Raw genomic sequence first — 12669 nt, forward strand, 5'->3', positions numbered from 1 at the left:
AACTATTAGAGCTCACCTCTAATTAAGGACTTGCTGTTTACTGATGGATTAAAGAGGGTTTTTGCTTTGAGCATTCACAAAACGAGGAATCTGGGGGGATTCTTGTCTGAACAGCCTGACCTGGGAAAGCTTCTCTCCCATCTTGGGTGGGGTTTGCTACATTTGATTTTAAAAGACTCACATGGATAGGAATTACACCTTTTCAAAAAAGCCCACCCACGCTCCCATACAACAGACCGACATGGCCCTGGTAGCCCTGACAGATGGGGACAAACACAGAACACAAGGCAATGGGTTGCTTCGCTTTTGGCAAGTACCTGCAGGACGACGTGGACTTTAAACATTCTGAGGTCTGGCCTATGCTACAAAGTCAGGCTGGCATAACCATCAGCTGGGAGCACCAACACAATACAAAATTCACCTGAAGTGACCCAGCCTTGTCCACCAGGACATACTGCAGAGACATTCTTCTGGCAAAAGAGCTCTTTCTGGAGGGTATTTCATGTGTGGCGGGACACAGTCTGAAGACAACCACCTGGTGTAAGCCATGTGCCGGCAAGGCTTTGCTGCCTGCAACAGGGGTGATGGACCATTTATTCCTATGCCTGGACAAACAGCATGCACGCAGCACCGCCAGGCACTGCAGGGATCAGGGCAGAATTTCAAATACCTCCCGAGCCTCTCCAGCTCTGGCTTCTGGGAAGCTCCTGGATTTCTGAGGGTGTTTCAGAAAACTTTAGGAATGGGGATATAAATACAGCTGCCTTCACTTTGTGGATGCACAGGCAGCAGCAAAACCTAGTTGGAAGCTCCAACCTCCTTGGCAAGGAAGGATGGCAGGATGCTCCACCGAGAGCAATGCTGGGAGGCTTCAGTGTCCCACCTGCATTTTGCCAAACTCCCCTCTGCCATTTGGAGCACCTGCCTACAGAGACCGCAACCCCCATCATGCTACGTAACTCTGTATAGCTACTGGTCTGAAGAAAAACCCAATAAAACACTTGTCACTGTCATTTTTATGGGATATGGACTATGGTCCATTAGATACCAAATAAGGGACATTCTTTAAAACGTAAGACAGGCAATCACCTTCTCCTCCAGCCACAAGCACTGTTGAGTGCATTGACCTATTCTCTTCTGGGATAAAACCGGACACGTTTAGTGTCTGCAAGGAGGAAGATACCCTTTTTTTCCCCATATACTGCTGCTCTGCATGTCCTGTTGAATTCACTCTATGTTATTTCACTACCATGTGCACCAGGCATGCCTGGGAACTGAACTAAAAATGGACTCTTGAACTAAAAATGCTCAGCTCACAAATCCAGAGCAAGCAGGGAGCTAACACACACACACTGCAAAGTCAGGGCACACAGGGAAGAGGCCTTGGGAGAACAGCTGGTGAAAGAAGACAATGGCAGCAGTCAGGCAGAGAACCACCACTCTGCAAGAGCAAACCCTGGCCTTTGCATCCCTGCTGCACAGTCCCCCATCCCCTGAAGGGTGGGAGGAGCAGCGTGTCCCTCGCCTGCCCACACACCTCCATCAGAGTCAGGAACCAGCACGTACCCCAGGGGTCTGAAAGGCACCTCCTGCGACTGGAGAGTGTATGTCTACACTCGCTCTTTCATGGGCATTCACCAAAACCCCATGTGTACTGTCACAAGGTCACTGGTGGTTGGCAATGTCCCATGGGGCCTTTTCTTAGACACAGCTTATGTACTCACAACTACACTGCTAAGGAATGCTTTTTGCCTTGCTCTTGATGGAGAACGACTTTTGTTTGGTTTCTGGCTGAATGTCCGAGTTAAAAATACAAGACTATTTCTGGCAGAAGTGGTTTTTTTTCTGCCTTTGTATTGCCTCGGATGCCCCTGTGCTGCTGTCTCCTTTCTGGCTCAGATGAGCTTTGTTTTCTTTCTAATGATCATGTTTGCACCGGTGAGCAGTAGGAAATGCTTTTCCTATTAGACCATTTCCACGAGCACTGTTGGGAATGAAGAATGAGCTCACAGAAGTCTAAAAAAAGCCCAGCTGGTGTAAAGATCCTGTCTCCGGTGGTCAGAGAACTGAAAATCAGGAATGTCTGTGGTCAAAAAGGGATGTGTATGTATGCACATGCACACAGGTAGAGCAGGATATGTTCTCCCCGTGATCTGCAGACACGGAACAAAGGGCTCCGTGCTAGAAACACTTTCAAGCATCCCCACTCTACAGACAGGCTTCATCCCAAGCTCTGCAGCTCAGACCCTTTCTTACCCCGCATGAAAATATTTTATTTCGCTTTTCTTAAATGCCAAGAAAAAATAGGCCTATCTTTCCTGGCTTGGATTTATTCCATCTGGAATCACTGCATGATCACAGGACTGTGATAGTGTGTTACAGTCTCAGTATAAAGTAAGAGCTTAAATACTTTCAAGCACCCATGCGATCATTAAATCTTTGCTATTATGCTCCATATCTCCTGGCAACAACAAGCTGAGGACTTGGGGCTTCTCACTTGAGATCACCAAGTTCAAATATCTCCAAGCCCCCTCCCACGATCCAGAAACATGCCATCGTTTGTGGGTGTGATGCCTGTCTCCAGGACTGAGAACAAAACCAACACAGCTGCAGGAAACCTCCCCAGTACATTGTATTTGCCATGTGTCGCAACATAAACATCAACACAACTGGAAGATAACAGCCTAACAAACAGCTCAATTGTTCATGCTAAAGACATCAAAAAGACACATGGAGATCTTTCCAGGACACGGATCCCCACCGCCTTCTGGGGATCCAAGCACAGGCAGAGTCAGAGCTCTTCCAACACCCAACACAGGACTTGCTGCATGCCAGTAACCCATAAATCACTGACATCAGGGTCAGCTCCTCTTGCCAGCTTCTGCTCTTTAGGAAGCATGCTCCACCTAACTTGCTTTCAAAGAGAAGTTCCTAGACAATGATTTTCTATTATCTCTGCCTAATGATTGACGAATTCAAAGAGACCACTCTGCATATCGTCACTCTGGAGATCATCAATGTGATCAGGAGATGAGAGGGAACAATACCTAAGGTCCCAGATTTGGCAAAGGCAACTAGCATTTTTAGGTGCTCATCAAAAACCTGAAAAGAACTGTGTTGCTTGAAGGCAACAAGCCCACTCCTCATGAACCCCAACAAGCCTGACTTGATCAGTGTCCACACAGCAAGGTCTCCAAATAGTCTCCAAATAGCTGTGTTCTTCTGGAATTCAAGGCATCACATCCTGACAGTCTCAAACGCAGGAAAGTTCAGGTCTAAACTCTCATCCTTCAAGAGAAGGTTACCAATACCACCACTGAATACCAAGCTCTCATAAACCAGTTCATGTTGGAGGTTGGTACCATTGCTCTGCTTAATGGACAGTGAAGCTGAGGCTCAAAAAGGCAAAATGATTTGCCTACAGTTGCCCAAACAGTCAACAGTAAAGCTATATGCAGTTTTCCAGCCAACAGGCCACACTGCCACCCATACCAGGTTAGAAATGAAATAAGAATGAACATGCTATAAGAAACTCCCAGATCAGCACTGGAGGAAAAAAACCCATCTTCCTACCGACTGTGACACCTGGACTCGAACTTCACTGGTATCCAGTGGTGATGTACTTGACCCCTGGGACTTTCTCTCTGAACTGGATTGGTGCTCCCGGTATTTCTTTGACCTTGCAGGTAATGACAAGAACTCTTTTCCAGAGATCTTCAGGTCTCCCATGTGATGGCTGTCCCCATTCTGGTCCTTGGGAAAACAAGAAATAGTCATTGCACAAATTGCTAGTCTCAGGTTTATGTGGAGATCTGTTAGCAAGTATCCACAGAACAGGAGACACACAGAAGCAAGAAGTTAATGCAGAGTTTAGACGGTGTGATTTGCCACTCATGATGTGCAGGGTTGAATGAGGACATTTTGCCTATCTCCACAGCGGGTGATTTTAATGAGTGAGAAGACGCATGACCCCAACAACACAGAGTAGTCAACTTATCCACAGGGAGAAGTCAGGGAAAAGTAGCACCCTCTTAAAAAATCCAGGTATGGAGGTAGAGGCATGGCTGGTTTATTTACAGGCATAGGGAATGATGGATGAAAGGTCCAGAAGCAGTCACTGCTGCTGGTGATTTCTGGCAACTGCACTCATAAAAGCCTCTTCCAGAGTGGCAAGCTTATCTTGCCCAGAATACCAAACTCTTGGCACAAGTCCCTCCACTTGCTGCATCTTCAATTCCTCCCAGGACCCAACCATGCTGCAAGCCCACACTGAACCATGGATAACCCGGCCATGCCCCAGGGAACATGGCTACACTAGATGCTCCACAGCATTTCCCATCTCTAGGATTTGGTTCCCAGCACACATGGAGCATTGCCTGCCTCAGTGCCTCCCACTGACTTAATGAAGAAGAGGAGCCCTTACCCAACAGTTTCCTAAAAGGCAGATTAACATGAACGGTTGGAGTCCCATTCAGCTCTTTTGCCAACCCTCATGCTACCAGAAGCACGTGGGGACCGCAGGGTAACATGACTAACTACAGCAGATGGTTACAAGCAGTCCCCTGTTCTCTCATTGCTGTCTTCCTTTGCTCTCTTAAAGGCTTGTGCTCAGTGCTCCCATGACCATATAAAATATAGGATTATCACCCCCGTGTAATGCATGGGGAAAATGAGGTGACAGAGATTACACATCTCCTGAATTCTAGTTTTTGTCCCTCCTCACTGCAGCTCCTCTTTTTGCTTTTCCAGGCCCTGCCTTACGCCTGGCTCCTCCTTTCTCACCCCAAAACACACACACAACTCTACCTGTTCTCTGTCAAAAGACTCGGGTTAATAGGCCTGCCTGTATTATCACAACAGCCTCATTACTGCCTGTCATGCAGATGAGGCCCTTGTACAGAAGCATCAGCAGGAGTATTCAGCGTTTAGCTCCAAAGACACTTATTAAAGGCACCAGACACTTTACATGTTACTGGTGGGAACAGAGTGCCTAAACCTGCTTGATGCTTTGGGCTTCGGTGTTTCTGGGCTGCAAACCACCCTTTTTATCACACACAAAGCACTGAGGGGACTCCCCAGGGTGTCCTCACTGCAGCAACTACATGCAGGTGAAAGAAGCTCAAGCACAGCTCAGGACATGACCCAAGGGCCCACAAAGTTGGGATTTTAGGGCACATACACCAGAAAGCCAAGAACACTGAACAGGATCTGAATTCACAGCACACCAACAGCACAGTGGGATGCTGTAGCCAAAATCACTTTTCCATTCCTTGCAATAGAAACAGGAACAGTGAGAACAAGTAAGGAGAGATTCATTTCCCTAGCTGCTATTGATGAGACCAACTGCAGCCAGGCCAGTGTCCACATTTTGAAAGGCTGCCACAAAAGTAGATTTCAGAACTGGAAAGAAACTGCCTTCCAATGCCTTACTGCCTTAGTTAGAGGCCTCAAACCGTTTAGTTCATGACAAAAAGAATAGATGACTCAATTATGGCATGTAAGCACCTTCAGGGTAAAAAACAGCATGCAATAAAGAGATTTTTAGTCTGGTAGAGAGAAGAATAAACAAGAACCAACGGCTGGGAGCTAAAACCAGAGAAGCTCAAAACAAGGAATAAGGCACAGGCTGGAGAGAGCAGGACGATCAGGGAAGCACTGTTCCCGCTGTCTGGTGGGGCATTCAGAGCTGACGCGGGTGCATCCTGACAGATAGACTCTGCCCAGACACACAGCTCTGTGCAGAGGCATTGGACAAGAGTTCCTGGCCTGTGCAGTAACAGGGGGCCCTGCTGACTTTGAAGGCTATCTCTGGCAGAAACAAAGGGCAGAGAGGGTGAGACAATAATGAGAGGGTTCTGGAGACATCACAGTTCACTCCACTGATTTATTTTTTACAATCTTATCACCCTCACCGTAGCAAGCCTGACGCAAACAACCCTCTCCCATGACTGTAATCAGCTCTCCCTAGGAGCTGCAGCAGGGGAGAGGAAGGGGAATTGCATCCAAAACACTCTTGCAAGAGCCCCATGGCAGCACCAGTGCCTGTCGCTGGGCAGACCCAGCGATCCTGTGCAGGATTTTCTCAGAAACTTAAATGATCCCTGTAGGTGGAAAGGTTCAGTGCCTCCCAGCTGACTGTAGAAACAGCCTTTGCCCTGGGGAGACTGAGAAAATGTTGATCTGCTTGGATGTGACATTTCCAGCAGCGAACCAGAGCAGAGGCAGTCCCTAGAGCCCCTTGGAACAATAAATACCCTCTGCCTCCTGCAACGCACCATCTCCTGCTTCTGACCTCTCCTTCCCTGCTTGTGCTGAATGCAGCTCTCCGCAGGGCTAATAAGGCACTGAGATTTGCCACCAGCCACTAAAAGGGCTAAAATGCTCACGATTATCCTCTCAATAAAGGGCTGTTTTTTCAAAAAAGCATAGAAGTGGCTTTTTCAGCTTTCAGTTGTTAAGTGCCTTTTTAGTTAGACCAGCTGTTCCTCTCCTCCAAGCTCTCCAGAAACCCTCTTTGGTTAATCCCATTGACTCCAATGATATCTGCTAATTGCATACTTCCCTGCAAATGAAGCCAGTCAACAAGCCATTACAGGTTCCTACTGATACTTAATCTTCGAGGCCAGACACCTTTGCTTACCTTTTCAGAAGGGAACTTCAGGAGGTCTAAGCTGTCCATGCTGTTCCTTTGGAGTCTCTTTGGCCTGGCTCCTGCAAAACAACGCACTCTCGCATCAGGAGGGTGTCACTCACCAACAGCACTAATGTCACACAGATAAAATTCAAACCATGGAAGACCTCCTGCTCCTGTTAACTACAAAGTCAAAAGGACGGGATGTTGCAGCTGTACCGTCCTTGAGATTCAAACGTGTTTTTTTCTCTATTGTTTTGGGTCTTTTTCAAAACATTATTGCACCACAGTCAGCAACAGCTAGGGCTGCATGAAGGTTTTGCTATTGAACAAGTAGCCAGGTCGTACTATGACCCTGATCTCAACTGAGGTCTCTGGAATTCAGGAGTTACAAACGTCACTCTAAACCACAAGTCATGGGACTGGCATTGAGAAAAATCATAACAAAAATATAGTTTAATACATCTGTGGATTTGTTGCTTTATCTTCATGTTTTTAACTTAAAGAATGTATCTGGGACGCAGCTTTGAGCTTTTCTCTACAGTCACAAGGACTAGAAAACTAAGTGAAGGAGCAAATATTTTCTAACTATTATAGGCCCAGCCTTAAGTGGAGCAAAACCTTGCCCTGAACCTGACAGAGAAATCAAAATTTGGCAGCATTCATGTTTATTTGCGATTTCATAAAGTTCATTTTAAGATAGTATTCCAGCAATAACAGAGTGGGTGAAGCACAGTTCAGCTCCAGCTCCTGCTTTCCAAACTCTCTTTACCTCCACATCTCCCTCCAACCTGCTCCCAGCTGCTAATGCCTTGCTCACACAGCCAGGATTTACAAAATGGCCTTGGGATGCCTTCACCACATCTGGGAAAACTTCAGCCCTTTCACCCTCCTGCTCCCCTTCCCTGATCTTTCCTGAAGGTTCAGTTTAGCTGAGCACCACATGACATCCCATCCCAACACCACCAAACAGGGCAGAAATGAAAGCTTTGGACTCAAGGTCCCATGACAACTTCCAAGCTTCAGGGGAAATCCTGGGGGAGGGTGAATGAATGCATGTGAATTGAAACCCATCCCCATGCTGAGCCCTGAGAACGGAAACCACTGAGCTTTGTGTGGTTCCTGCAACAGCAAACTTACTAAAGCTAAAGATTCCCCAGTTTCCCACCACCACTTAACAGCACCGTTGCTTATGTTACAGTAGTCCCCATGGACCCCGTTCGAACCCAGGGTGCCAGCCACTGAGCTGCTCACTGGACAAACTTAATGAGAGAGAAGGCACAAAATTCATAACCAATTCAAGACTGACTACAAGCAGAACATGGTGATTAAATGGAAAAAGCCACCAGGTAGCAGGGATTCCCACACTAACACACATCCAGCTCAGCCAGGGCTCCAAATGCGACCACAGTTGTATCTAAACCGCACCAACTCCAGAGACACTGCTACTTGGAAAAGTTCAACCTTGCTCAGATTCATGAGATATAAGACAAGCTCAGATCAGCTAGGACTTTGCTAAGGGTCATGCACATACATCACTTCTTAGTTATAAATGACCTAAAGTTAATTTCACTGCCCCTCGCTACCCTAAAGTGATTTACTTCTTGCAGCCATAAAGGCTCAAATCAGCAAAATATTTCTGCATGTTTCTGTCTCTCTACTCCAAAAAGCACACTAGCACCAGCTTCATTTTAAGATGACCTCATTACTAGGCTGTAAGTTCAGAAGGGACTGACATCAGGCTTGGTGATTAGGTGCAGAACAGATACTGATGTAAATACGCAGAGAGCGAGGAAAACAGGTAACGATAAGCAGTCATCTTTTCTACCAAACTCTACCCCTTTCTGCACTGCAAAGCCAGTTGCTCACTTGGCAGCAGCTCAGTAACAACAGGATTTGATCCCGGAAGGTCAGTGATTGCTGCTGACGCTGGCGAGGGTTTTTACTCTTAATTTTACCATTTTTATTTCATTCTTTGCTCATGTTTACTAACATATCTTATCTAAGGTATCTTATGTTCAGTAACGTATCTTAAGCACCTCCTGCAAGCAGGTTATGAAAGGCTTGTGCTGTTGGATACCAATGAAACGATATGGTTTTCTGGTAGCCGAGCACATCTATCATCACAGGCTGGATGTGCACTCGGCCACAAAGACAGCTGAAGCCATCAAGCCCAAGCCCTCTACCACCATAAAATGGAGAAAGCTGCACCACTCTCAGTGGTAGGCACAACCCACCGCCCTGCCAGAGGCACCGGTTCACTCCATACAGGACATCCCTTCCACGTGCTAAATGCCGCCAAAGCTTCCACTCCCCCAGAGTGTCAGTGATACCAGCTTTCAGCTGAGAGGACCCAGAGCTCTTAAACAAAGCTGAGGTCCTGTACCACCTCAGTGGGAGATACAAGACACCCCACACCCAGCTCCCATCGCTCCACCACGCTCCCACCAGCAACCTGTGGGTATCAGCACGGAGGAGATGGCTGTGCAGGAGCAGGGAGGCTGCTGCTGGCCCCAGGTCTCCTCCCACGCTGCCAGACGAGCAAAGGGCTTTTGGCTGTTGCCACATCGGTCAGGCAGGAGATCAGCGAGGGGAAGGCAGCGGCGGGTTGTGCCCAGTGGCTCCCGGTTATGCACAATGACATTCTGGACATTGCTCACGGCTCTCGGCTTCCCTCAGAATAACCTATAGTCTTATTTGTGGAGCAGTGAGGTGGGTCTGGAATAAAAGCCACCTACAAACACTTAATCAGATGGTATGTTTGGGTTTCAAAGCAATGCCCGAGAGGCGAGGCCAGCATCTGGAAGTGAGCGTGCGTCACAGCAGCTTTTAACGGCCACTTCCAGGAAAGCAAGAAAGAAGGAAAGTGTGTCTGATTAGATAAACACACATCATTTCCAACAGTCTAAAGAGTCGTTAATTATACACCTCCATCCTCAGGTGCTTTTGTACATTTGCAATAGCATTAAACTGCTGGCCAGAAACCATTAATCTCTGACCTGAGAAAACCTGCCTTCCCCTTTGTTAATTTAATATACGTAGTCAGCTGAGACTACCTCAGCAATTAGGGCACGCAGAACAATTTGTCTTTTTCAGTTGTTTTGATGCTGGTGTTCCTCTATTACTATGTGGATTTCACATTCAGTTGAGCCAAGAGAAGAAGTCAGGAGTTAAAAACTCAACTTCAGAGCCATCCAACTCAGCTAGTTTCTTCCAGAAGAAAACGCAACCAGCACCGGGGTCAAATGCTGGCCTCACAAAAGCCCATGGTTCTGCCATCCCCACGCACTACAAGCTATCCCGCAGGTGGAGCAAGCAGTGCCATTAAAACAAGCAGCTAGCAGAATTAAGATACTACCTATCAGTCTGGGCTATCATAAACTGCATCAACACAGGCAGCAATTCCCACCACACATCTGGGAGTTTCTCCCTTTTACTCCACAGCAGACAGGCTCAGTAGCCTGCAGCATACTCATCTTCCAGGAGAGCAGAGAGATTTCCATACTCACAGGCACCCCACGACAGAAGGAGTCCCATTAACTTTCCGTCTCTGACCAGGACATTTCCTCAGATGGCTCCAGATGTAACTTTCAGCCTCCTCCAAGTTATTTTTCCCAGAAATACCTGCAGCACCACCTAATACTCAGCGAAAGTTCAACTCTGCCTCTTTCTCCCCAGTGCCGATCAACAGCAGCAGCAGCAGCCGTGGATGCAAAAGACTGACCAGCTGAAAACATGGGTCTGTTGCTCTGGAAGGTTTTTTCCTCTCTCTCCAGTATTTATTGGCATGTTTACCAAGCCTACTGCAGAGTAACGGAAAACCTCAGGGGCATTTCTAAATGCTCTCTCTGTCTTTAAGGTTTACTGAGGTCTCTAATAGAGCAAGTTGAAACCTTCTTGTGAACATCAGCTGAGCAATGCTACTGACTAGCTGTATTCATGCCTTGCTTTCCTGGAGCTCCTCGGATGTTGTTCTTTTCAGTGCTCAGGCTCGGGGTTGTTGTTTCTTTTTTAAATATTTTTTTTCAAAAATCTCTTCCCCCCCTGCCCATGATCTCAACGCCACCATGAACCAAGGAGTTTTGGTTTTTGTTTGGGCTTTGGTTGTTTTTTTTTTTGCCGGGGGGGGGGGGGGGGGGGTTAACTTTTTGCTTTTGCAATTTGGTTCCTGAGGCGAGTTTAACGGTTTTCACATTCCTGTATTTTAAGACTCGATGAAGCAAGTCACCTCTCTCCCTGGAAGAGAGCAATGGACTCCGGTGAGGGGAATTTTACTGCAACAGAGAAGAGGGAGATGCTTGTGTTCTTGCCTGCATGCATATGAGACATCCTTTCTTCCTATAGCTCCCTCACATCCCCCCATCTCACAAATACTCCCTGTTCTTCTGTCTTCGGGGCACTAACCCAACATATCCACATCAGATACCCATTTTTTTCTCTGTCTTGCATCTCCACCCTGCAGAGATGGGGATGGCCCCTCTGCACATCCTCGTGCTACCTGTGATGACATGGATGCAGGAACCTTTATCTACAGTCTCTTCTTCACAGCCAGAAGTTTGGTAGTGCATGCTCCCGACCTTCCTTGGGCTTTTTAAGCTGATCAGCATAGAGCAACACTGGCCTCTGCATGTCTGATAGAGAGGCTAAACACCAGTGCTAACATGGTGCACGCAGCAAGCACAGCATCTTTCCCCCCATTCTTCTCCTATCCCTTTGGTATCTGTTCACCAGCTCCATACTGCCCAGGAGGACAGGATCAGTACGGTCTCCAGACGGAAGGACTCTCTTCCTGTGCCATGGGGAGGCCCTTGAACAGGCAAGTGCTCAGATTTCAGGGTGCAATTAGACGAGAAATGCTCATGTAACAAAAATTCTCTAGCAATACGTTGCTACAAAGTGAGCTGTAGCCACTGAAAACACAAGGAAGTGTTTTATCTTAGGATGGTGATGGGGTCACCCCATGTAAATCTGCAGTAGGGCAAGGCTGGGTAGACAGTGTGGGCAGAGTTTTGTTCCTCTATGGACAGTCTCCATATCCGACTGGCGCTCCTGAGATTTCAGAGTTGACAAGATCGAGCAGAACATGTGTAGCAGCGACTCAGGGAGCCCTGCCAGGAGCTCTCATCAAGTTGACATGTGCTTTGATAACTCCTAGGCTCTCCCCCATCTCCAGCAGCTTGGAGAGCTGCCTACTCCATCCCTGTTAGAGACGAAGCAAACCCCCCCCCCCCTCCGATGCAGATCGAGCGACAGTTCTATTTGCAGGCCAGGAACACGCTGTATCCCTCCAGGGTAGCTGTACCAGAGGAAGCAGAATTAAACCTGACAGTGGACTCCACAGAAGACCAACAGGAAAAGGTTGTACAGCCAACGTCACCCAACCCCCCCCGCCACCAGCGCTCCCAGCTGAGCAGCACGCACAGCTCAGCGGCAGCAGTTATCCCACAGAACACAAGCTTTGCACCCCAAAGAACACGACAAATCTTGGCATAAGCACTTGCTGTATTTTCATGAAAAGGTCATTTCTCTCTGTACCTGTATTAATTGAGATACTGACTTGTCTTTTGGGTGAGTTCTTCCAGTCCAGGACATTGCCTCCCCACATTTGTACAGACCCCAGCATTTCAGAACCTTGATTTTAGCAGACAACTCTACAATATTGTTCAATATGATTAAATTAGACCAGCCAGCCAGTTGTTTGGGGTGGAAGACTGGTCTGTAAACCCTACCAAGCTCAGAAGTGACAGTGGAGATACAGTCCAGCAATCTGAATGCTCACAGAGCATCTCAAATCATACGCTACTGACATCTAATCAGGAAAGCTCTGTCAAGCTAATGCTCCATTATTACAGCAAGCTCTTCAAAGAGCAGAGGGAGGAAAAAAAAAAAAAAAAAAAAAAAAAGGCAAGCACAGCAGCAAGAAAAGAAAGGAGAAAAAAAAAAAAGCAGCCTCCGGTAGGACAAGCATCTCATTTAAGGCTTTAATTAGTCTTCAAACACATAATGGGTTCTGGCACTATAAATCCACTTGACCTCTA

At 47.2% G+C, this 12669-nt stretch overlaps 1 protein-coding gene across 6 annotated transcripts in view; it reads right to left on the reverse strand.

The window, feature by feature from the left end:
• The window catches only part of GPSM1 (G protein signaling modulator 1), an 83506-nt gene that overhangs the window by 25208 nt on the left and 45629 nt on the right, over nt 1-12669 (reverse strand). For all 6 annotated transcript variants that reach the window (XM_030001157.2, XM_030001159.2, XM_030001160.2 and 3 more), the window contains 2 exons: nt 6641-6711; nt 3574-3753 (listed from right to left, as the gene is read on the reverse strand). In XM_030001157.2, coding sequence (XP_029857017.1) covers nt 3574-3753; nt 6641-6711 — 251 coding nt within the window. The remainder of the gene's footprint in view (nt 1-3573; nt 3754-6640; nt 6712-12669) is intronic.

The sequence above is a fragment of the Aquila chrysaetos genome, chromosome 24 (genome assembly GCF_900496995.4).
Source record: "Aquila chrysaetos chrysaetos chromosome 24, bAquChr1.4, whole genome shotgun sequence".
In the NCBI taxonomy this organism is placed as follows: domain Eukaryota; kingdom Metazoa; phylum Chordata; class Aves; order Accipitriformes; family Accipitridae; genus Aquila; species Aquila chrysaetos.